The sequence below is a fragment of the Pongo abelii genome, chromosome 19 (assembly GCF_028885655.2).
Source record: "Pongo abelii isolate AG06213 chromosome 19, NHGRI_mPonAbe1-v2.0_pri, whole genome shotgun sequence".
NCBI classification, from domain to species: domain Eukaryota; kingdom Metazoa; phylum Chordata; class Mammalia; order Primates; family Hominidae; genus Pongo; species Pongo abelii.
Window position 1 is genome coordinate 81,384,020 of NC_072004.2, and position 25,810 is coordinate 81,409,829.

At 35.4% G+C, this 25,810-nt stretch overlaps 1 protein-coding gene and 1 long non-coding RNA gene across 52 annotated transcripts in view; one reads left to right on the plus strand and one right to left on the minus strand.

The window, feature by feature from the left end:
* Nucleotides 1-25,810, minus strand: part of CEP112 (centrosomal protein 112) — a 599,014-nt gene that overhangs the window by 414,482 nt on the left and 158,722 nt on the right. For all 50 annotated transcript variants that reach the window (XR_010138342.1, XM_024234943.3, XM_054537262.2 and 47 more), the window contains 4 exons: nucleotides 10,348-10,502; nucleotides 9,610-9,739; nucleotides 8,798-8,890; nucleotides 7,987-8,046 (listed from right to left, as the gene is read on the minus strand). Coding sequence is in view for 49 of the 50 variants with exons in the window: in XM_024234943.3 (XP_024090711.1) it covers nucleotides 7,987-8,046; nucleotides 8,798-8,890; nucleotides 9,610-9,739; nucleotides 10,348-10,502 (438 nt within the window). In the remaining variant the exon portion in view is untranslated. The remainder of the gene's footprint in view (nucleotides 1-7,986; nucleotides 8,047-8,797; nucleotides 8,891-9,609; nucleotides 9,740-10,347; nucleotides 10,503-25,810) is intronic.
* The window catches only part of LOC129051420 (uncharacterized), a 93,469-nt gene continuing 87,220 nt past the window's right edge, over nucleotides 19,562-25,810 (plus strand). Inside the window, exon 1 of one of the 2 annotated variants that reach the window (XR_008515681.2) lies at nucleotides 19,562-19,864. This is a non-coding gene — a long non-coding RNA (uncharacterized LOC129051420). The remainder of the gene's footprint in view (nucleotides 19,865-25,810) is intronic. The other variant, XR_008515682.2, reaches the window with a different exon arrangement.

The window sequence follows — 25,810 nt, forward strand, 5'->3', positions numbered from 1 at the left end:
GAGCAACATTTTCTTCCAATGTAAATAATGTTAGGAACATACACAATATGAACAATGATGGCTATTTTTCTTTTAAAGATTGTTATTATTTTAAACAAATCTTATTTACAGTGAAAACAACTAATATACATTAACAAGTAATGTTATTAAAAAGCTAGGCCAATTGATACTGCATGGAAAGGGAATCACTGTAGTTATGATACCTAATAAAAAGGATTTAGGTCTGCTCCTTGAAGTGAAATAGAAAAGGAATGGTCGGCAGGCTACTGGATACAGATGAACTGAGCTCCAATATTCCCTTTCTAGTGTACATTCACCAGGGAGGGAGACTGATAGCAGAAACCTTAGTTTACTTCGAGGCTAAATACCCAAGAAAAGATAATGGTAGAAGAAAGATTTCCTTTCTAGGTCTATCTCTATGTGTGTAACAGTCCTCAGCAGGATGCAATGAAGTTTGGGATAGGAATACCTTATTTTACAAATAGCCAGTGCATTCCTTTCTCCTCACTACAGCCCATCTGTCTCACAGGTACATACATACCAGGATATCAGGAAGAGGGCTTACCAGACTGCAACAGAGCAGGAAGCCAGGAAGCTCTTCCTTAATGGATGGACAGCCAGTGATCTTCCCAAAGAATGAACAGTGGACAAACAAGTACACCTAAAGGATGCTGATGCCTTATACAGGAAGCAAGGATTATGAAAAAGTATGTCCATTTCATATGAAATATACTTAACATTTTGTACTGAGCTGCATTAAAACTGCAACCATAAGGAAATTTATTATGATTTTAAAGAGCACACATGCAGGTCAATACATGTTGCTAGAAACACTTTTCCAAATGACAGAAACAGATTTCTTCCTATACACTAAGCTCATGAAGGGCAGAATCTATGCCTAATTCATCCTCAACCCCACCCCAGTACCTAATATAATACCTTCCCCAATATAACCACTTAATGGGTATCTGCTGAGTGACTATATGGATAAACAAGATGGTGGTATTACAAAGTGTTTTTTAACATTTTGTGATATAAACCATATTTAATTTTAACTTGTATGTATCCTAGTTTAAAGGTTAACTTTTTTCATTTTCTATTATTTTTGTATTTTACAAGTAGATTGATTTGATAAATGTTAAAACAGCAGATAGTGACAAAAGCAGCAACAAAACCTTTGCCATTTAACTACTCTTTTACTTTCTATATCTTATAGCAAAAAAAAATTTAGAAACTTAAGTTTCATAGTCAGAAATCTATAGAACTCTGTTTTTCCTGAGATGGTGGACCAAAGGCCTTACCAACATGCCTCATCTACTCAGAAGAATTTTGTCCAAGAAGGAAATGAAAAATCAACAGAAAGTGAAAGAAAATTTCAGATACTGGGGAAGAGAAGGTGAGCAGGGAGACAGTGGCTAGGTCTGGTTGAGAACTGAGTGAAGCTCCAATATAGGAGAGGGGAAGAGAATGTCCCGCTGCAATCTACCTGTCTACTGGGGAACTGTGCAACCTAGGCCATGGGGAACACCCTGTCCCTCCCAAGTCCCGGATATAACTAAGAGAGAGGCCAGGAGCGTGTGAAAAGGAATGATACCAGGAAGTACCCCAGGCATTGTCCCAGACCTGGGACCCAACAGGACAATGCCATTCTTGATGCTAACTCATATCAAGCTGGGCGGGTCCCTGAAACCTAGCAGTGGCGACAGCACCAGCATTAGTCTTGGGTCAGGATTTGGAGTGCTGGATCTGGAGCAGGGGAAGGGCCCCCACAGCCAGAACTCAGAGGTAAGTGTGGTATGCAATCCAGCTGTGGGTGCTAGAATTGGGATACCCCTCCTTCATAGACCGAAATAGGAGGAGAGTTGCTGAAGAGGCATGGTTTTGCCTGGGTAGCGGGTTTTGTGGCCACAGGCAGCTTTGAAAAATAAAGTAAAAAAACTGCACGTAACATTTCTGAGGGTTCCAACTGGCTCCCTTGATTGGAATAGGGGTGTGAGCCCCCTCAGGTCTGACGAGTGAGAGGTGGGTCCCCCTCCTGATTACCTGGAGTAGGCATGTGGGACACCCATCACTTCCCACGCAGAGAACTTGGTGCAGCAGTGGTTGCTCTGTTTCTTGCCTAGCCTTATCTCCAGCCACCTGCTGACTACCTCTAGACCCCTGTCAGGGCTGGTGCTTGTGCCCACTGTTGGGAGATGTGAATGTAGACTTGCCCAGTCCAGCTCTGCCCAGATTTGGCCTCCACTGAGACTGAGCACAGGACCCAGTCCACTGAATATTCCAAGGCCCAGCCATTGTCTGGGCAATGAAGTACTTCTCATGGTTAACAAAGATCAAGCATAAACTTTATTCCTACAAGAGCAATTGGCTTTTTTACCTGCAAGTGCCACCTACTGGTCTGGAGGTTGACCTGCAAACCCCATAGTAAATCTGGGGACACAAATGTACAGTGCTTGGGAATAACATAAGATTCCCACGCCCTTTGCTACCACAATCATCAATGCCACTGTGGCTTCTCAGGAGGCTGTGAGCCTGCTTACCTTCCAGGTACACCACTACTACAACCAGTATTTGAGAAAGCCACCACATTAAGTCTATTTATAACCAAGGAAATCATACAAAGCCTTAACATTCAACATACCCAGAAGTAAACAGCTCTACTCAACATACTTCATAGTTATATCCGCAAGAAAAAAAGTTACATTTCAATGAAATTCAAAACTAAGAAGTTACTATTTCTCCAGATGTGAATAAATCACCATAATAATACCAGAAGTATGAAAAAGCAGGGTAGTATAGCACCCACAAAGGAACACAGTAATTTTCTGGCAATGGATCTTACCAAAATAAAATTTTTGAAATGCTAGATAAAGGCCGGGCACAGTGGCTCATGCCTATAATCCCAGCACTTTGGGAGGGCGAGGTGGGCGGATCACGAGGTCAGGAGATCAAGACCACCCTAGCTAACATTGTGAAACCCCGTCTCTACTAAAAATACAAAAAAAATTAGCCGGGCGTGGTGGTGGGCACCTGTAGTCTCAGCTACTGAGGAGGCTGAGGCAGTAGAAGGGCATGAACCTGGGAGGCAGAGCTTGCAGTGAGCCGAGATCGTGCCACTGCACTCCAGCCTGGGTGACAGAACAAGACTCTGCCTCAAGAAAAAAAAAAAAAAGAAATGCCAGATAAAGAAGTAAAAATACTGATTTTAAAGAGATTCAATGAGATAAAAGATATTCTGAAAACCCACACAAAGACATCACAAAATCAATTCAGGATATAAATTTTAAAAACTTGCCAATGAGATAGATATCTTAGAAAAAAGCAATTTCTGGAAATGAATAATTAAGAAATTACAAAATACAGTTGAAAGCTTCAACAATTGACTGGACCAAGCAGAAAAGAAAAATCTCAGAAATTGAAGACAAGACTTTTGAATTAATCCAGTTAAACAAAAATAAACTAAAAATAAATTTTAAAAAAATGAACAAAGCCTTTGAGAAGTATGGGACTACATAAAGCAACTGAAGTTACAAATGATTGCCTTTCCTGAAAGAGAAGAAAAAGCAAAAAGTTTAGAAAACCTGTTTAAGGAAATAATTGACAAAAACTTCTGTAGTCTAGCAAGAGATTTAAACATCCACATACAAGAAGTGCAACAAACACTAGAAAAAGATATTGCAAGATGCAATTTACCATGAGAAATAGTCATCAGATGTTGTCTAAAGTCAACATGAAGAAAAAAATCCTAAACTCAGCAAGACAAAAGCATCTAGTCACCTATAAAGAAAAAAACATCAGACTAACATCAGACTTCTCAGCAGAAACCTTTTCCAAACCAGAAGAGATTGGGATCCTATCTTCAGAGTGCTTAAAAAGAAACTGTCAACTACAAATTTTATATCCTGACATAACAAGCTTTATAAACAAAATAAATACAAAGTATTTCCCAGACAAGCAAATACTGAGGGAATGTGTCACTATTAGGCTGGTTCTATAATAAATGCTCAAAGGAGTTCTAAACATGTAAATGAAAGGTCAGTATTCACCATCATAAAAACACATTTAAGTATAAAACTCACAGGTCTTACAAAGCAATTGCACAAAGGAGGAAGAGAAAGAAATTAAACAGCAACATGACAAAACTCCACCAACCCACAAAGAGAAAAAAGAAACAAATAATTTAGAAAACAACTAGATAACATTATAACAAGAAAAAAATTCACATATGAATATTAGCCTTGAATGCAAATGGAATGAATGCTCTACTTAAAAGGTAAAGATTGACAAAATTGATTTTTAAAAGCATGAACAAAAAAAGTAAAGAGCAATATCCCTGATGAACATATATGCAAAAATCCTTAATAAAATACTAAGAAATCAAGTCCAACAGCACATCAAAAACATAATACACCATGATCAAGTGGGTTTTATTCCAGGGAGGCAAGGATGATTCAGCATATGCAAACCAATAAATGTGATTCATCACATAAACTGAATTAATGGCAAAAACCATATGCCCTTCTCAACAGATGCAGAAAAAGTGTTTGATAAAACTGACCGCACCCTAATGATAAAAACCTTCAACAAATTAGGCATAGAAGGAATACACTTCAAAATATTAAAGGATCTGTATAGCAAACCCACAGCCAACATCACACTAAACAGGGAAAAAGTGAAAGCAATCCCAATAAGAACTGGAATAAGACAAGGATGCTCACTGTCACCATGCCTATTCAACATAGAACTAGAAGTCTTAGCCAGAGCAATTAAGCAAGAAAAAGAAATAAAAGCCATCCAAATAGAAAAAGAGGAAGTCAAATTATCTGTTATTGATAATATGATCTTATACCTAAAAAAAGCCTAACAATTTCTCCCCCAAAACCTCTTAAATATTATGACTTAATTCAGTAAATTTTAGGATACAAAATCCATGTATAAAAATCAGTAGTATTTCTATGTATCAAAAACAAGCTGAGAACCAAATCAAGAAGCAATTCCATTTACAATAGTTATAAAAAAATACCTAAGAATATATTTAACCAAGGAGGTAAAAGGAAAACTACAAAACACTGATGAAAGAAGTTGTAGATGACACAAACAAATGGAAAAACATCTCATGCTCACGGATTTGAATAATTAATATTGTTAAAATGACCATACTGCACAAAGCAATCTAAGATTCAATGCAATCCCTACCAAAATACCAATATCATTTTTCTCAGACTTAGAAAAAACAATCCTCAAATTCATATGGCATTAAAAAAGAGCCAGAAGAGCCAAAGCAATCCAAAGCAAAAAGAACAACACTGGAAGCATAACATTATTTGATCTCAAATTATACTACAAGGTTATAGTAACTAAAACAGCATGGAACTGGCATAAAAATAGATCAGTAGAACAGAATACAGAACCCAGAAACACCACCACATAACCACAGCCAAATGATCTTTGACAAAGTCAACAAAAACATATACTGGGGGAAGGACACCCTTTTCAATAAATGGTGCTCAGCAAATTGAATTGCCATATGCAGAAGAATGAAACTGAATCCCTCTCTCACCATATATAAAAATCAACTCAAGATGGATCAAAGAATTAAATGTAGGACTTGAAACCTTACAAACACTAGAAGAAAATCTAGGGAAAACTCTTCTGGACATTGGTCTAATCAAAGAATTCATGATTAAGACCTCAAAAGCACAAGCAACAAAAACAGACAAATGGGACTTAATTTTAAAGAAGCTTCTAGAAAGCAAAGTAAATAATCAATAGAGTGAAATAATCAATAGAGTGAAAAAGAGTGAAAAGGAAGAACAGGAGAACGTATCTGCAAACTATGCATCTTGTCTGGGGACTGATATCCAGAATTTACAAGGAACTCAAACAACTCAACAACTGCAACAGCAACAGCAACAAAATAATAATAATAATAATTAATAACCCCATTATAAAGTGGACAAAGGGCATGAGTAGACATTTTTCAAAAAAAGACATACAAAAGGCCAACAGACCTATGAAAAAATGCTTAACATCACTGAATATTAGAGAAATGCATATTAAAACCACAATGAGATATCATCTTATTCTAGTCAGAATGGCTATTATTAACAAGTCAAAAAATAACAGATGTTGGTGAGGATGCAGAGAAAGGAAACACTAACACTCTGCTGGTGGTAACGTAAATTAGTATAACCTCCAAGGAAAACAGTATAGAGACTTCTCAAAGAACTAAAAATAAAACTACCATCTGATCCAGCAATTCCACTTCTGGGTATCTACCCAAAGGAAAAGATCATTATTCATAGGTTTCTCACAGCATGATTCACAATAGCAAAATATGGAATCAACTTAAGTGTCCATAAATGGATGACTGGATAAAGAAAATGTGGCATACACACACACACACACACACACACGCACACACACACATATAGATATATAGAGACCACACACACACACACCCCCCATTTGTATGTACATTATCTTAAATGAAACAACTCAGACAGGGAAAGTCAAATGCCACGTTCTTATTTGTAAGTAGAAGCTATATAATGGGTACACATGAACATAGAGCGTGGAGAGTGTGGAATGACAGACACTGAAGACTTGGAAGGGTGGGAGGTTAGGAGGGGGTGAGGGATGAGAAATTACTTAATGGGTACATTATTTGGGTAATGGTTACACTAAAAGCCCAGACTTCATGATTATGCAATATATCCATGTAAAAAAACTGCGCTTGCACCCGTTACATTTACACACAAATTTTAAAAATAAATCTATAAAACTCTGCACTTTACTGCCTAAGGTATTAAGTGTGTCAATAACCCCCTAGTTATTACAGGAGAGATATCCACATATGTCAGTTGAAATAGTAATATAAACAACAAGGAACAATTGCTAATCTTTTTCAAGTAGTAGTCAGTACTTTCATTGTTTTAGGTTCTTTTGTTAAATGTTTAAAGTTCTTGTTGCACATGTGACACAACAGAATACCAAATACATCCCATTGATTGTATAGTTTTAAACTAGTAGAAAGAAAATATAATTTCAACATGTTATTATGAGAGGTTAAGATAATAATATAGTTGTCCCCCAGCATCCATGGGGAATTGGTGCCAGGGCCCCCTGAAGATACCAAAATCCATGGATGCTCAAGTCCCTTTTATAAAATGGTGTAGTATTTGCATATAACCTACACACATCCTCCTATGTACTTCAAGTCATCTCATAATAACTTATATAGTACCTAATCCAATGCTCACACGTCACTTCATTCACATGGATTCAACATAGTACTTGACACACGGCAAATCCAAGTTATGGTTTTTGGACCTTTGTGTAATTTTTTTTTCCTGAATATTTTTGATCCATGTTTGACTGAATCCACAGATGTGAAATCCATGGATATGAAAGGCCAACTGTACTCTTCACTCATTAAATATAACACACAAGTAGTGTTTTAATGTTGATATAACTAATAATTGAACTGAAGCAGTTGTTTATTATATAAACAGGAAAAATAAGTAAGCAAATTTAATTACTGGTTAGCTGAAATTAACTTAGAAACAAATTATTCTTGGCTGGGTGCAGTGGCTCATGCCTGGAATCCCAGAACTTTGGGAGGCCGAGATGGGCGGATCACTTGAGGCCAGGAATTCGAGACCAACCTGGCCAAAATGGTGAAACTCCCTCTCCACTAAAAATGCAAAAATTGGCCAGGCATGGTGGTGCACACCTGTAGTCCCAGCCACTCAAAAGGCTGAGGCACAAGAATCCCTTGAACCTAGGAGGCAGAAGCTACAGTGAGCTGAGATCACGCCACTGCACTCCAGCCTGGGTGACAGCAAGACTCTTTGTCTAAAAAAAAAAGACAAAGAAACAAGTTGTTCTTTAAAGGTGAGAATGTATGGTTTCATAAAAATCAGTCCGCATTAATGCCTCATTTGCTATTTTAAATATTTTATAGCTTCCCATAAAACATATTACCTTTTTTTCATAGGTGTGTTTTAAATGACTTTTCTCCATTTGAAACTTATTTTCTTGATCCTGTGAATGATAAATGTTTATATTTATTATACTTTAAATTATACTAGAGTCAATAAAATTAGCAACCTAATGAAATCAATCAATCTACTTAATGTCAAACTTTAGTTCAGAGTTTTGCATATCATTAAGTAAGCCCTACAGGTAGAAATTTGAGTAGCTTTATGTTACGAGGCATAAAATCTTAGTCACCTGAAGATATTACTATTCTCGAAAGTACTTGCTTTACAGTATAAGAAAATCTTTCTGACCCTTAGGATTAAGAGATTACTTCAAAAATGACCAAGTCAATAAATATGGAAATGATAAATTTGAAGTTACATCATATAACAGTCCTTGGTATTTTTTGATCATGAGAGAAAAAAGATCTAAAAGGTGCAGAAGAGAGAGACAGAAGGAGAGAGAGAGGCAGAGAAAGAAAGAGGGAAAGAAAGAGAGAAATTATGAAGATTGGCAGGTAATTTAAAAGAAGGAACTTTTTCTAAAATAATAATATATTTAAATAAAACATTTTTAAAACTAATCTCAAAAGAGATCATTCCAATTCAAATTATTGTACTTTATTCTCTACATCTCATTAGCATCAATCTCTATTAAGATAAATAAAATGTAAAATTATACAATGCGATAAAAGAATCAGAAAAGATGACCTGCATTTCTGAGTTTTATTTTTTTAATTGACTCTCAATTATACATCTAAATCAAGAAAACTGTGTTTGACCATTGTTCTTCTGTGTAGAAATACAAGACTCACCCTTAGTTGTTGCTTTCCTTGAAGTTCTGATTCCTGTAACTGCTGTTTTAATTGACAGACATTCTGCTCTAATTCTTCAATCATACTAGATGCCTAGAAGGATTTTAAGAAGAATAAAAAGCGGAATATTGATTTTTGTACCATATTATAGTTTCCGATTGAAAAAATATGCCTTTTGTACCCTTGAAAGTCCAATCAGAATTAAAATTATCTAGAAATTTGAATGAAAAATGTTTTTAAAAGATACTAGAAAAATTAATCTTTCAAAGTAAAAATATAAATTAAATGCAGCATAGTATTAAATATTATGAAAATGTAGTGCTGACATAAAAATATAATCTTTTAAAGTAAAAATAGAAATTAAATGCTACATAATATTTAATGTTATGGAAATGTAACACTGACATAAAAATAACAGCTTTACAGAAAACTTCAAAATTTTAATTATAAAACGAAAGCAGAACCAAGATTTCAAAATAATAATAATGCATATAGTTACTCTATAAAATGTATTATTCATACAACTAAGCATTGGAATTTATATGTTTCCTCCTTTTAAGACTTTGGCACTTAAAATGATTAGCTTATAGCAGAATTCAGTTTATTAAATATTTGTGTTGTGCTATATAGTAGACATTTAGAATTTTGAACATTTTAAATACCAATAAAAATTCCTGAAGTTCCTGTTAATTTAAGAATAAAGTGAAAGAGAGACTAATTTCAAATGCCAAATAATTTCTACTTGGCTATCTATGGCTCTAGGCTTAGTGAATAAATACTTCATGTGGATTATCTATTAACATAAATAATACCTTAGAAGCTGAAAGAGCATGTTCTTGTTTTAGAAGGTTTATATCAGCATCATACTTGGTTTGTAACAGTTTCATGTTTTGCTCATAATCATTTACAAGATGGTCCTTCTCTTTATGCAGTGTGTTACGCCTAAAAACAAGAGAATAAAATAGACTTCCAATGTATTTAAAACCAATCTCTAAAATGAAATTTTTTAATCAGCTAAATCCAAATACATTTCCATTCAATATATTAAATAAGTATCCACAATTTTGTCAACTGCTTCTAAACATTCTGCTTATGTTAAAAACAGGTTGGGTACAGTGACTCATGCCTGAAATTTCAGCACTTGAGGAGGCCAAGGCAAGAGGATCACTTCAGAAAAAGAGTTTGAGACCTGCCTGGGCAACAGAGTGAGACCCTGTCTCTACAAAAAAATAAAAATAGAAAAATTAGCCAGGCACAGTGGTGCATGCCTGCAGTCCTGGCTACTTGGGAGGATGAGGAGGGAGAATCGTATGAGCCCAGGAGTTTGAGATACAGTGAGCCATGATCACACCACTTTACCCCAGTCTGGGTGGCACACAGAGACCCTGTCTCTAAATAAATAAATAAACAAACAAACAAACAGCAGTATTTAGTTTAGAAACTTCCCAAGGCTAAACGCACAAGGTGTAATTAATTTTGGCAGATAACTTATACAGTTAACATCAGTACTTTATAGCTACACCTGATAAATATCTGATTTCAGACAATACCTTGCCTTTACTTCTTGTAATTCACTACACGTTATCTGGTAACATCTTTCAAGTTCTGCTTTTTCTTGAATTAATTTCTGCCTCTGTAAATTACTGTTCTCTGCTTCTCCAGTCAGCTGCTGGACACGGGCCTCCAGTTCTTTGATCATGTGGTTCTAAAAGAACAGGTCATGGTTAAGAAAGTCTCTGACTCAGTTGTAACACTTTTGTGTCTGTAAGAAGCTTGAGGAAAATGTATAATCTATAGGAATAAATAAAACAAATGTATCATAAACCATGGTAGTAGAAATTAAATCAACCTTGAACTTAACCAAGTCTTTAAAAAAACAATGCATACTACCAGAAAAATAAGAACATCACAGTTATATACTTTTAGCCTTTTGTTCATTTAATGAATATTTACTGAGGCTGTTAATATTCAAGAATGTAGATACATAGCAGTAAATAAAACAAAGTTCCTATCCTCAGGAAGGTTTCAGTCTCCATGCCTCTTTATACGTACGGCCATTAGCTGACTACTTACCAGTGTTCTTTACGTTTGATTTTAAGTTTTTGAAATGTGTTATAAGAGTAATGTAATAGTATTTTTAAAGGAAATCCATAACCCCAAAATTGTAGCACAAGGGTGTTCACATAAGTGATACACTTATTTTTAAGTGTATAGGAACATTTAATTAGTTGTGTTAGTGTGCAAGATTTTTATTCATTTTTTAACATCTTTGCCGTTTTGTAAAATGCACTTCTCCACTCTTCCACAGTTTTAAGATTACCACTCAACTAAATCATTTCTCTATTATTTAATATTTATTTAGAATTTTTCCCCTTTGTAGAACTGCAATTTAAAACATGGATAAAGGTATTTATCATCTTTTAGATACTTTATCTAAAATTAGGGTAAGCAAGCATTAGATGAAGGGACAATTAATTTTCAGTTTTAAAATTAAACTTCTAGTAAGTGTGAGCAATAAGGATAGGTTAGTATGATGTTGCACTCAATTATTGTGTTATACTTATTCTAAGAGAACCATTTTAAAGATGCAGTTTAAGCATTAGATAATATTACAACCCTGACATCCTTTCTTCATCTCATCCTTTCTTCATTACAATACCAAATAGGTATACAAGTTAAATTTTTGTGTAACAGCTTCCAATCTATATAAATGACTTATCTAACTTAAAAGCATGGTTTATAGACTAACTTCTTTAAATGCATACAATTCTAGACTGACAAACATCAGAAGTTCTGATTTCTTCTTCCTGCATCTTATTCACTTTGTCTCTTCATTATCCCTCTGCTTTAGGAGCTCCTTTCAGAAAATAGTTTCCATTTCCTAATATATGTTCTACACACCCTTTATGTCCTGCGTATTCATTAACTGGAAGAAACAAAGAACATATACTTTGCCTTCCAGTTTTAGATGGTGGAATAAAGATGATTTGTATTCCTTCGTCTCTTGGAAACCAAAAACAGACAAGATAAACTATGGACACAGGAAGGGGAACATCACACTCTGGGGACTGTTGTGGGGTGAGGGGAGGGGGAAGGGATAGCATTAGGAGATATACCTAATGCTAAATGGCGAGTTAATGGGTGCAGCACACCAGCATGGCACATGTATACATATGTAACTAACCTGCACATTGTGCACATGTACCCTAAAACTTAAAGTATAATAATAAAAATAAATAAATAAATAAAATGTGATTGTAACAAAAAATTTAAAAAAAAAAAGAAATGTAAATTCCATCCTAATAAACCCTACAAGAGGATATTCTATTATTGGCTATAAAAGAGTAGCTTGCAGCAGATCACACTCCCAATGCTAACAACTGAAAAACCCAGATTTTTTTTTTTTTTTTTGAGACAGGGTCTCATAGCGCGATCTTGGCTTACTACAGCCTCAACCTCCCAAGCTCAGGTGATCCTCCCACCTCAGCTTCCTGAGCAGCTGAGACTACAGGTACATGCCACCACACCTGGCTAATTTTTGTACCTTTTTTGGTAGCAATGGGGTCTCGCTATGTTGGCCAGGCTGGTTTCAAACCCCTGGCCTCATGCAATTCACCCTTCTCAGCCTCCCAAAGTGCTAGGATTACAGGCATGTGCCACCATGGCCAGTGAAAGATTTAATTAGTAGGAAAGCACTTGAGAACTTCTAAGGCAGTTTGAAAACATCATAGAGATGAGGCATCATCCTGTAAGGTGCTTTTACCTTAGAGGTATTTTTCAATGGTGGAAAATGAGGATGGGGCAAGGAAACAAAGGCAGATGGTGGCGGAGGCAGCCAGGACTTGATGAACCAAGATCCCTCAGAAAAGCAACGCACAGAGAAGTGGGCACCACACCAGCAGTTTTCTCAAGAGAATTTGTCAAATTCTTTTTCTTTTTCTCTTTGGAGACGGAGTCACACTCTGTCCAGGCTGGATCTCGGCTCACTGCAACCTCCACCTCCCAGGTTCAAGCGATTCTCCTGCCTCAGCCACCTGAGTATTGGAATTACAGGTGCACACCACCACACCTGGCTAACTTTTGTAATTTTAGTAGAGGTGGGGTTTCACCCTGTTGGCCAGGCTGGTCTTGAACTCCTGACCTCAAGTGATCTGCCCACCTTGGCCTCCCAAAGTGCTGGCGTTACAGGCATGAGCCACTGTGCCTGGCCAAATTTGTCAAAGTCTTAGCATTCACAGGGCAGGAAGCCAAGAAACCAAGTGAACAAAAAAAAAAAAAAAAAAAACTCAGAAAAGCACACGAGAGTTTTCTGCAGTATCAGTGTACTTAGGAGTAAAATAGATTGTCCAAGGAGGAGAGCCTCTAGTATTAATAATATCACAGGCTTTCAGTTGAGACCTGTGTTGAGGACTACCACTAGGAGCGAAAGTTAGTCAAAAGTAGACCAAAGATTACAAAGATTGCAACTCAGCCTTGAGTCAATTCAGTCCCTGAATGGATCCAGTGATCTGTCTCTACACCAGCTGCCTCTCAGAAGTGAGAGAAGAGCCTCTCTGGAAGAAGATAACATCATCTACAGCCTTTATTTTTTTTTGTGCACAATGTTTGGCAATTAATCACAAAATAACAGGCATACCAAGAAATAAAATCAGAGGAAAAAAACAGAAAATAGAAATAGACATGCAGATGCCCCATATATTGAAATCGTAAAACATATGAGGCATGTGTTTTCCTGACTCAAAATATATGAGACATCACACAAAATTAAGTGAAGATCAAATATAATTACAGGAATAGTCCAGAAGAAGAAGTCTCATGGCTGGAAATCCTAGAAAATGTCATCAGAACACACTTGTACAAACTAAGTGGCATGCAAATAACATCGCTGGTTCAATAATAACAGATGCATACGTTCCAACTGTAGCTTCTTTCAACATAATCTGGCACAAAAAAGAAGCAAGAAAGATTATGCTGAATGAAAAAAATCACACAAACCATTTTTGCACAAAGCAATCTATGGATGAGATTGATTAAGGGAAAGAAATAACATTATGAGCAAGTAAAAACTGTAACAACAAACAACCAACATAGAAAAAAACAAAATGGATATCCAGCATTTACCTAGTTAGTGTACCTAAAGAACAGAAATGGTAGAACAAGAAAACATACCTAATGACATACTACAAGAAAACTATACATGAAAATAATATACAAATAGAAAGAGTATACTGTAAAAGTCACACAGAATGAAGAATGCTAAGACATAAGTAAAATTATTAAACTTCAAGGAAATGAGCCTTTTAAAGCATTAATCAGACATGTCACTCTCTTGCAAAACCCTCCAATGGCTTCTCTTATCACTCAGAATAAGAAGTGACTATATCATGGCCTCTGATTTCATCTCCTACCATCTTCCCTCTCGTTTACTATACTCCAGCCATACAGGCCTCCACGCTGTTTCCCAAAGTCATCAACCTAGCCTCAAAGCCTTTTCATTTACTGTTCTTTCTGCCTAAAGCATCTTCCTCCAGGGGCCTGCATAGCTCACTTCCTCACTTCTTTCAGTTCTCCACCTAAATGTCATCTTGTGAAGGAATCTTTCCATAGCCACTCTACCTAAATAACCAGATCTCTACTGCCTATATTTCTGTGGCCTCTTACCCTTTCTTTTGCTTTTTCTTTCTTTGTTGTTTGTTTTCCACAATAAAGTATAAGCTCAAGACAGCCAAGACATTGCTTTATTTGAACTAGATCTCCTGTTTCTTTCTAGCACACTGCTTAGCTTGTAGTAGGTATTCAATAAACATTTGCCAATTATCAAAACAGCCGAACTTGAAAGATACGGGTTTGAATTGTATGGGTCCATTTATATGCAGATTTTTTTTTCAACTAAATGGTGATCAAAAATACAATATTCACAGGATGTGAGACCCACTTACATGAAGGGTCCGCTTTTTGTGTACCCAGACTCCACAATGCCGATTGCAAGACTTGAATATGTGCCAATTTTGATATACACAGAGGTGCTGGAACCAATCCCCTGCATACACCAAGGCACTACTGTATTCTCAAAAATAAAAACAGGATAACTGCTAAAATGTCAAAATGTCCCTTCCATATTCAAAACTGGAGTGATTTCTGGCCATATTATAGAAAATATTAGCATTTTATAAGGCTATAACAGGGTTACAATGAGGAAATAACAAACATCTGTCCAATATAGAATATATCAAAATGCTTTTTGCATGTTTTATAAAAAATAGAGATAAAATACAAGAAATCCAACATAGAGATAAAGATATTCCCCTCTATATTAAAAGAATTTCTGGAAATCTATTTCTTTTTTTCTTTATATGAATCCAAAATAAGTGTGAACATCACAAAATTTTAGAAAATATCAAATTGCTAAAGAAATAAACCAAGGCAAAGGGGATTGAATTACACAAATAAATAAATCCACAGACTTTGCCTAAAGAAAAAGGGTTTCTGTTAGCCAGGAAAACCAGACAGCTCTCTTTCTACAATGTGAATAATTAAATACAGTGGAGATGAGAGAAAAAATGCTCAGATAAAAGCATAAAACTATTTTTATGAGAGAAAGAAAAAAAGAGATAAAAGAGAAAGATATCCAACAAATCAGAGAAGAAAATGATAGACATTGAAGCAATATTGTGACCTCAGCTATCTGTATATCATTGAACAAAGTAACAGTGATAGAGTGAACCTGAATTTTTTTTGTTTTTGTTTTCGTTTTTGTTTTCATTGAGACAGAGTCTCACTCTGCCGCCCAGGCTGGAGTGCAGTGGCGCAATCTCGACTCACCGCAACCCCTGCCTCCCAAGTCCTAATGCTTCAGTCTCCCAAGTAGCTGGGACTACAAGCATGCGCCACCACGCCCAGCTAAGTTTTTGTATATATATTTTTTTTAGTAGAGACGGGGTTTCGCCATGTTGGCCAGGCTGGTCTTGAACCCCTGACCTCAAGTGATCTGCCCACCTAGGCCTCCCAAAGTGCTAGGATTACAAGCGTGTGCCACCACGCCCAGCCTGAACTTGAAATTTTGACTAACGAATTATTAAAATGATGAAAAAAGTTATCAGATCTGACAGGAAGAGATTTGTGACTAAAATAGGTAACCTGAGGACTGTACCTGTTCAAAAGGAGCAGAACTATGAGAGGACGTGGCTCCTGTTCATTGCCCTATTATATGCTGTGGTCTGCACTACTGGCCAGTCTTTTTGAGGATATGCATGTTATCGTAAGTACCGACAAGTGAGTACCTCTGTGAACGTGCTACTTGCCCATCCTTATTTGTCTTCACCTGTTGACAAATCTTCAGGTTCCAAAAGAAAACAACAACTGTTGGTGAAGTTGTGGAGAAATTGGTACCCTTGTGCACTGCTGGTGAGAATGAAAAATGGTATAACCATTACGGAAAACAGTATGGAGGTGCCTCAAAAATTTAAAAATAGAACTACCAAATGATCTGGCAATCACACTTCTGCTTATTTATCCAAAAGAACTGAAGTCAGGATCTCAAAGAAATATTTGTACTCCCATGCAAAATTATTCACTATAGCCAAGATGTATAAATGGCATAGCATTAACCAGAGAAAATGGTGAATAGGAGATGGGACTAATGTGCAGCTCTCTCCTAGATGGACAGAACAGCATCTGGAGACTCACATTGTGAACTTTTGCTCCAAGAACCACCACAGAAACATACCAGGAAAACCAAAAGAATTCACAGACCCTTTGAATAAAACAGCTTGCCACTGCAAACACCACAAGACAGCCAAAAAACTGAGCTCCCGAAGTGTGATGGGGGAAAGTCAGCCTCCAAATACACATCCACACTGGGAGACTGAACAATGTAAATGTCCATGGATGAATGAATAGCTAAAGGAAATGCGGTACATACATGCAATGGAATATTATTCAGCCATTAAAAAGGGAAAGCCTGTTTTATGTTACAACTTGAATGAATCTTGAGAACATTATGCTGCATGAAATAAGGTAGTCATAGAGGGACAAACACTGCATGATTCCAGTTATAGGAAATATCTGAAATAGTCAAACCCATATAAACAAAGTAGAGTGGTGATTGCCAGGGGCTAGACAGAATGGAAAATGGGAAGTTGCTACTCAATGGGTACAGAGTTTTAGTCATGTAAGACAAAAAAAGTTTTAAAGATATGCCATATGATATCGTACCTATAGTTACTAACACTGCATTGTACCTTAAAAATGTGTTAAGAGGGTAGATCTCACACTATGCGTTTTTTACCACAATAAAAAGAAAAAGAGAAAACAATGGCTAAAACTTAACACCACATTAAATGTGCATACATGCAAAATTCTTGCCCAATAACCAAGGCTTCATGGACCACCAACATATTTTGATGATGAATATAATGACAAGAGCCACCACTGAACCCTCATTATAGGTCAGGCACTGTGCTAAGTGTTTTACAAGCTTTAGGCCATTTCTTTCCCCTGCAAAGCTATGAGGTAGGTGTCATTAACATCATTTTAAATATGAAAAAACTAGGACTTAGGAAAATTGATTAACATGGCCACACTTGCCCTACTGGTAAACTGGTAAGCAGCAAAAAAGAATTTGATCCAAGATCTCCTTGAATCAAAACCTATTCCACTGCATTACATCTTCTCCAGGACTTTGATATTCTGCTCATGGAATTAACATAAAATAAATTTGCAAAAATACCTCAGGTAGACATATCATTTCAAAACATAAGGTACACAAAGAAAAGCTAAAATGCAACACTGCAACACTTGAGGTCTCTTTATTAACCTCCCACATTATTACTGCTATTATTACCAGTCCCAAGATAAGATATTTTTTAACTGTGTAATTTGAAGGCTGTAGTGTTTTCTACCTTGAACAATCTATTATAAAGGGCTGGCTAGTGAAATTCTACTCATTTCTAAGCTCCTTTATTAAAATGCTCATTCCAGGAGAAATGAGACTCACAAATGGGATATTATAATCTATTTGCTAAAGGAACAAACCAGTAGAAATAATCTGTTACCATAAAATGTATCCTAAATATGTGTGGAAATAAAAGTGGCTCATTATCCAATGATTTCTTAAACATATACTTTAGTTAGCTTAGATTAATAAAGTCAAAAGTTATCAGGTTTAAAATATAATAATTTTTAAGAAATAAATTTTAAAATATACAACCAGAACGCTCTAAAAATAACATTTCATTATCCATCCACTCTCCAGCTCTCCTTCCCGTGGCCACCTCTCTCTCTCCTCTCCCTGTTCTCTCCTCTCTCCTCTGCCTCTCCCGCGCTGGTCATGCTAATGTCAATGGGGTATTATGTCATTATCTTCTGGCTTTTGCATTTCAAACTACATTGAATAATTCTAACTATAATGCTAAGTAATGATTAAATCATCTTTCTTTCCGGTATTTATGCATAGTCTTTCCCCCACTTCAACAAATTAAACTGCCCATCCTGAATTTTATCATGACTTCCATAGGATGATTTTTCTAATACTACAAGATTATGTTTGTCTTTTTGTAACAACAATTCTTACTATAGTACCATAAAAGTATGAAAAGTACATTCCCAATTACTTCATCAGTAATAGAAATAAAAAGGGCAGGCCCCAGAACCAGTCCCTTCAGCACACTACTCACCATATTCCATCAGGCTCATACTACTTTTTAAAATGAATTTTACAACATATCTGAGGCCAAACTTTACCAGTTTGTCAAAAGACTACTTCTCCTGAGAATTCTTCAGAAAATAACTCAAAGAATGCTATGTATAATACAGATTTTAAGTATATACATAGATATGATTATTATATATCTGAGGCCCACCAGATGGACAAAACCAATGTAGCTGGTACTGTCTGTGAAGGCTGACATAAGATTAGGAAGTCCTGGGGCTTTACCAGATACAACAGGGAGCTGGAGGTTGCAGTGAGCTGAGATCGCGCCACTGTACTCTAGCCTGGCAACACAGCAAGACTCTGTCTCAAAAAAAAAAAAAAAAAAGAAAAGAAAAGAAAAAAGAAGATTCTGATACTATTTATTCAAACACTGAACACCTGCCAAGACATAACTGTTGTTAGAAGCTGGCATGCTTTCTCACATGCAGATAAGTATTATATGAAATGAAAAAGTGGCCTCTGCATTAAGATCTGTATTTGTCAAACAAATACTTTTGTATATACTGATGCCAAGTTTCTGATTGAAGAAGCAAACTATGTGATGTCACTTATTCATTTTATTTTTGATTTTTAAAGCATTTTCTGAACACTAATGTTCTGTACACAATTTTACACACAAAGTACATAAATTTTGAACCTATAACGTCAAGGGAAAGCCTATAGGCATATATAAAGTATCTTAAAAACAACAACATTTGCCAAATTAATTTTTTAAACAGAATAAATGAGCTGAGAGGATGCAAAATAGTGGAGTTCTTAAAATGGAGTAAAAAATTAGTCAAGAAAAAGAATGCTGATGTAAAACTATGTTTTGCCAGCTGTAACAGACAATGCAGAAGCAGAATTCAGTGGTATATGACAACAGAATCAGGGAAGAAATAAGTTAATGTACAGAAAATGATGAACACATTACCTTGTACGAACAGGATATCTTCCCACATTGGGAACTCAAAGGTAGCACTTGGAAAACTAGGTTGGACTTCATGAATTGATGTAACTTGTAAGCATTAATTATAATAGGCATGATATTAGGAACTCAGATTCTTAATCATGGGAAAATGAGAAAAAATGCATTTGTTGGCTATGGAGTAAGAGGAGACAGGGAAGAGTAATTGGCAGGTTACTGGAAGAGTCAGGAATGAGGCAACAATGGCCAGGACTCAATTGGTAGCTGTGGAAACAGAAGGGAAGAGAGCAGATCCAAGAAAATTTTCAGAGAGGTAAAATGGATGATTCTGTAACATACTAAATAAGGGAGATGAAAAGTGGGAAAAACATAAACCTTCCAGGTTCAAAATTTAATGTGCCAACAGAATGATGATGATGCCAACTGACAAGAGGAAATTTGGGAAAAGGTATTATTTTGGTATTAATTATCATAGGTATGATTTTCCATGAGTTAAGTCTTAGAAAATATAAAATGTCTCATGGTCTTTTCATTGTACAACATCTACTGATATAAGAAGTCAGTACTGGAGATACAAATGTTGGGAATTTTACATACAAACTTAATTTGAAACCTTGTAGGAGTTAAAAATTAAAAAGGGTTAGTATTAGGCAACTACTTGGTATCCACGGTTCTCCTATGGCAAACTCCTATGGCAAAAAGAGCAACTAATTTTATCTTATTTCACAAACTTCTTATGAAAATAGGACATATTTTCATAAGAAGAATAATTTATCCATGAAAATAGGACTATTTTCATAAGAAGTTTGTGTGCCACTGTACTCCAGCCTGGGCAACAGAGCAAGACTGCATAAGTCTTAAAGATAGAATTTATAATTTATGACAAAAGGTGCTTAAGTCTTAAAGATACATATGTTTATGATTTATGAAGTTATAAATCATAAATCTTAAGAATAAATTCTGATAACTTTTTTACAAATTGAAAACTCATGAGCCACTAGAAGATGTGAACGTTGCCAGCCTCCCTAAAGCCTTATTAGGCACCCTCCACCCAAAGGTAACCACTATTTTGACCTCTATCAGTACAAATAAATTTTGTCCTTTTTCAAACTTTGTATAAATGGAATCACAGAGTACATAACTTTTTGGGGTCAGTCATCTTCATGCATATTATATGCCTATGGGATTCATCCATGTTGTGGAATGTAAGAGTAATCTTTTTCAGTAATGTATATAGCATGCTAAAATAATTTATCCATTCTATTGATGAGTTGTCTTCAGTTTTTGACTATTAAAAATAATGTGGCTATGAAAATTCTCATACATGTTTTATGATGCATACATGCACAGATTTCTTTTGGTTATACATGTTGCAGTGAAACCGCTGTCATAAGATGTGCCTATGTCAAGCCTCAGTAGTTACTATCAAAGAGCTTTTCAAACTGTATATAAAAATTTGAACTTCTTACAGCAGTGTATGAGACTTCAGACTATTCTGTATCTTTGTCAAAACTTTGTACTGTGATTTTGTTTGTTTTTGTTAAATTTAGCCCTTTTTGTAGGTATGTAGAGATACTGAATTTACATTTCCCTGACTATTAATAATTTGAGCACCTTTTTAAGTGTTTATTAATCATCTGAATAGCTTCTTTTGTGTGCTGCCTATTCAAATATATTGCTCTTTTTTATTGGATTGTTTTTCTTGATGATTTTTTTCTATATTTAAAATGCAAGACCTTTATTGAATAAAGGAATTGCAGATATCTTCTTCCATTCTGAATCGCCTTTTCCCTTTTTTTCTTTTTTTTTCTTTTTTGAGACAGAGTCTTGCTGTGCTCTGTTGCCCAGGCTAAAGTGCAGTGGTGCGATCTTGGCTCACTGCAGCCTCCACCTACTGGTTGAAGAGATTCTCGTGCCTCAGCCTCCTGAGTAGCTGGGAGCATGCGCCAACCACGCTTGGCGAATTGTTGTATTTTTAATAGATACAGGGTTTTGCCATGTTGGCCAGGCTGGTCTCAAACTGCTGGTCTCAGGTGATCTGCCTCCCTTGGCCTTCCAAAGTGCTGGGATTACAGGCGTAGGCCACCATGCCAGCCTCTTTTCCCTTTCTTAATGATATCTTTGGTGATCAAAAGGTATTAATTTTAACATATCCTAATTTATTAGTATCTTTCTTTAAGGTAAACATTTAATTTCCCTTTTAAGAAATCTTTGACTAGTCCAGGCTAAGAAGATATTCTAAGATTTCCTCTTTAAGTTTTATCATTTTATCTGCACATTTAATTCTAAGATGTTCCTAAAATGGGTTTATTAAATGACGTGAAGGTTCAAGAAGCATTTTTTCTATATGAATATTCAATTGACCAATTTATTGAAAGAACCACTTTTCACAGTAAACGGCTTGGTAAAAAAAAAAAAAAAAAGTAAATAATTGTAATTTTCATTAAAACTATTATCCTATATTACTAGTCCCCAAAATTTAAAAGAACTAGGAGAAAATGATTTTAGAATTATTATATAATGAGTACACATTGAGAAACAAAAAATATAGCCATCACCAAAATAAGTATTGTAGGAAATTAAAATTTTTGTCAAACAAGGAAAAACATTATGTTTGACCTAAGTGGCAAATAGAGCAGAGTTTAAATGTTAATTTATTTAAAAAAAAACCTTTAAGCAAAACAGTGTATAGCAGGTCCTCAAATAACATCATTTCATTATAATAACGAGAAAAAAATTTGGTTTCATTATATGTCACTTCACTTATAATCAGTTTCCAAAAACCTATCAATGACGTTAAATAAGGACTTACTGTATACACAGGCTAGTATATACTGTTTACACAGGGAAGTATTTCCTTGGTCAGGTGAGAGGGTGTAAGAGAAATGATACCCCAACAGCAGCATGCATACCTAGCACACAGATATTGGTTTCCAATACCATTTCTCCATATAATCCGTACTGATGGGGCCATGTCCAAGAAGCACAGAAATCAAATGAAAGAGCTCCCAATGGCCAAAGCTGGAACAATTTGAGCAACAAGATGAAGAAATATTGGCTTATAACCCAAAGCATAAGATAAATATCCACATTTTCATATTAGTATGAATAAATAATAGAATAAATTGATAAATAAGGAGAAAAATCTCCCACGCAGAAAAATTCCAAAAATTTATATAGATAACCCACCCTCAAGAGCAGGGAGTAAAACTCCCTACTTCTTAAACACAGGCTGCCAAACGGTAACTTCCTTTCAAGCAGTACAGTATGGAAAGGTGGGAAGTAACTTTACACTGGAGAAACCTAATAAACACTACCTCAGCCAGATGATCAAAATTAATATGCACAGGTATGATGTCATGTTGATAATATGTATTCATGGCTGGGCATGGTGGTTCATGCCTGTAATCCCAGCACTTTGGGAGACTGAGGAAGACGGATCACCTGAGGTCAGGAGTTCGAGACCAGCCTGGCCAACATGGCAAAACCCTGTCTCTACTGAAAACTACAAAAATTAGCTGGGCATGGTGGCACACACCTGTAATCCTAGCTACTCAGGAGGCTGAAGCAGGAGAATCACCTGAACCCAGGAGGCGGAGGTTGTAGTGAGCTGAGATTGCACAACTACACTTTAGCCTGGGTGACAGAGACAGACTGTCTCAACAAAATAAAATAATAAAATAATAATAATATGTATTTGTGAGATGATATGATGGGAATAGCACTTTACCTCTGAGGATCTTCCTGCCTAAACCCACAACCCCAGTCTAATCATGAGGAAAGCATCAGACAGTTTCTACTAGATGAGCATTTTACAATATGCCTAACCAGTCAATACTCCTCAAAACTGTCGCGGTGATAAAAAACAAGGACAGTCTGAGAAATTATCACAAAGAAGAGGAAAGTAAGGAGGCCTAACAACTAAATGTCATGTGGTATCCTAGATGAGATCCTGGAAAAGAAACAACATTAGGTAAAAATGAAGGAAATCTGAATAAATGAAAGACTTTAGCTAATAGAGTATCAATATTGATTTACTTATTGTGAAAAGTGTACCAAGATAACCTAAGATGTGAAAAACAGGAGAAACTGAGTGCAGATTATATGGGAATTCTCTGCACTATCTTCTTATATTTTCTGTAAATCTAAAACTATTTAAAAAAGTGTCTATTTTTAAATGGTCATTTTATTCAACATGATGAATTGGTGCTATTTGGAGATTCTCTCCATTATAATCATTGTGAGCTTGGGAGAAGAAATGGTGATAGAAACTATAAAATCAAATTCCAGCTATCTCAGTGTGTCCATGAGTAGTTCGATGAATTATCATATGTCACTACTAACATAGTTAAATATTTCAGATGTCTAAGGCTTTTGGCACTCTTTAAGGTAAAGGATCTTAACCTACCTTAACCTACCATAGAGGATCATGGATGGAATTCAGACTGTCGCTGAATTTGAATTTTTTCTTTAAAGCTCACTTTCATTTTCACCACCCTAACTGAAAGTTAACATTTCCCTTCAATTGTGAAAGTAGTCATCAGACAAAGGTAGCATTAGCAATACCTGGAACAAACAGAAATCATGGATATTTTTATAGTTCATTACACTACTGAGCAATCACTGTATATTGTTTACCCTCATTAGAAATTACTATCATGCCTACTGCTAGATTTTGATATTTACTGCATTAATTTAGAAGCATATGTATTACTTTATCACAGTTTTGATTTATGAATATTTTAACAACTGTAACTCAATATAATCTTTCTTTGTAATCTTTTATTTTTAAAGTACTATTCTGAGAAGGACTACACAGAATTCACCAGATTCCCAGCAGGGTCCATGGTACAAAAGATGTTAAGAACTCTAGTAAGAAAGCCTAGAATCTCAATAAAGCCGCCCACAGATTTTCAGTGTGTCTAAACCCTAATGTCAATAGAGCCCTATCATTTTACAGCCTTCATCTTCCCAAGCATCTAGCAAGGAAGCTATAATTTTTATATTTACGTTTTAATATTTGTTTTGAAAATCTATTGTTTGCATATTTTCACTATGAGTTTCTCATAAGAAAATCCCTGCCAATATCAAAATGCGTAAGTCTCATAATCTATACAAGTGTCTGCTTACAATAAATGGCAATAAGACAACACAAGACTCAACAAAAAAGAAAAAAGCCTGAAAGAACAGCAAAACAGAGAAACTGATTCTCAGTGACAGTCCCGTCTTTCATCTTAAGCCAGGGCTTGAACTCTACCTTGTTTAATTATTAAATCAAGAGCTGCTCAGCAAGACCTGTCTACTTTTGACGATTCTTAAATTCAATCCTGCTGACAGACTCCGTCCATGTTTCTCTATATTTACTAGTATTACCTATGACAAGGTTTGAATGCTAATTTTTAAAACTCAACTTTCATTAAAAATAGAATGAAGGTTCTCTGACAGGTACCTCTTGGCTCCAAAGCATGACTTTTCTTTTTATCCCAAACTTATAAAAATTAAAAATTCCATTGTGAATGATATTTCTCTCAATATTATTTAATAAATAAAATATACCTATGCAATAAACATTGAAGCAATATATTTTACAAATTTCCATTGTAATATTATTTAATATATTTATTAAATATATTCACTTTGTGAAGATTTAGAATGTTGAAATAATGAAAATGTATTTTAGATTTAAATTTGTTTTTTGTCCATGCCTTTAAATATCAAAGAGCTATCTGTACACCCACGTACACGGCAGCATTATTCACAACAGCCAAAAGGTAGAAGCAACTCAATTGTCCATCTGCCAATGAATGGACACACATGTGGTATATGCATAGAGTGGAATTATTATTTAGCCTTTAAAAAGAAATTTTGACACAAGCCACAACATGAATGGACCATAATGACATTATGTGAAGTGAAATACGCCAGTCACTGAAGGACAAATACTGCATAATTCCACTTATATGAGTTTCCTAGAATGGTCAAATCCGTAAGAGACTAAAAGTGAGGAATTGAATGAAGAGGGCAAATGGAGAATTATTGTTTACTGGGTACAAAGTATTAGGAAAGATGACAAAATTTGGAGCTGGATGGTAGTGATAGTTGCACTACAATGTAAATGTACTTAATGCCACTGAACTATATACTTATAATTATTAAAATGGTAAATTTCATGTTACATCTATTCAATAAAAAAAGAATGACGAAAAAGAATGTGATGATTTATTTGTATCCTAAATATATAAAATGTTCCTATAAATCAAGGAAAAGGATAACTGAATTTAAAAATAGACAAAGGGAATGAATTGGCAATTTTAAAAGACCAAGAAACGTAAGAGCCAAAAGGGAAATGGAAATTAAAATAATACATTTTTCAAGTTAGAAACAAAAAAAAAAT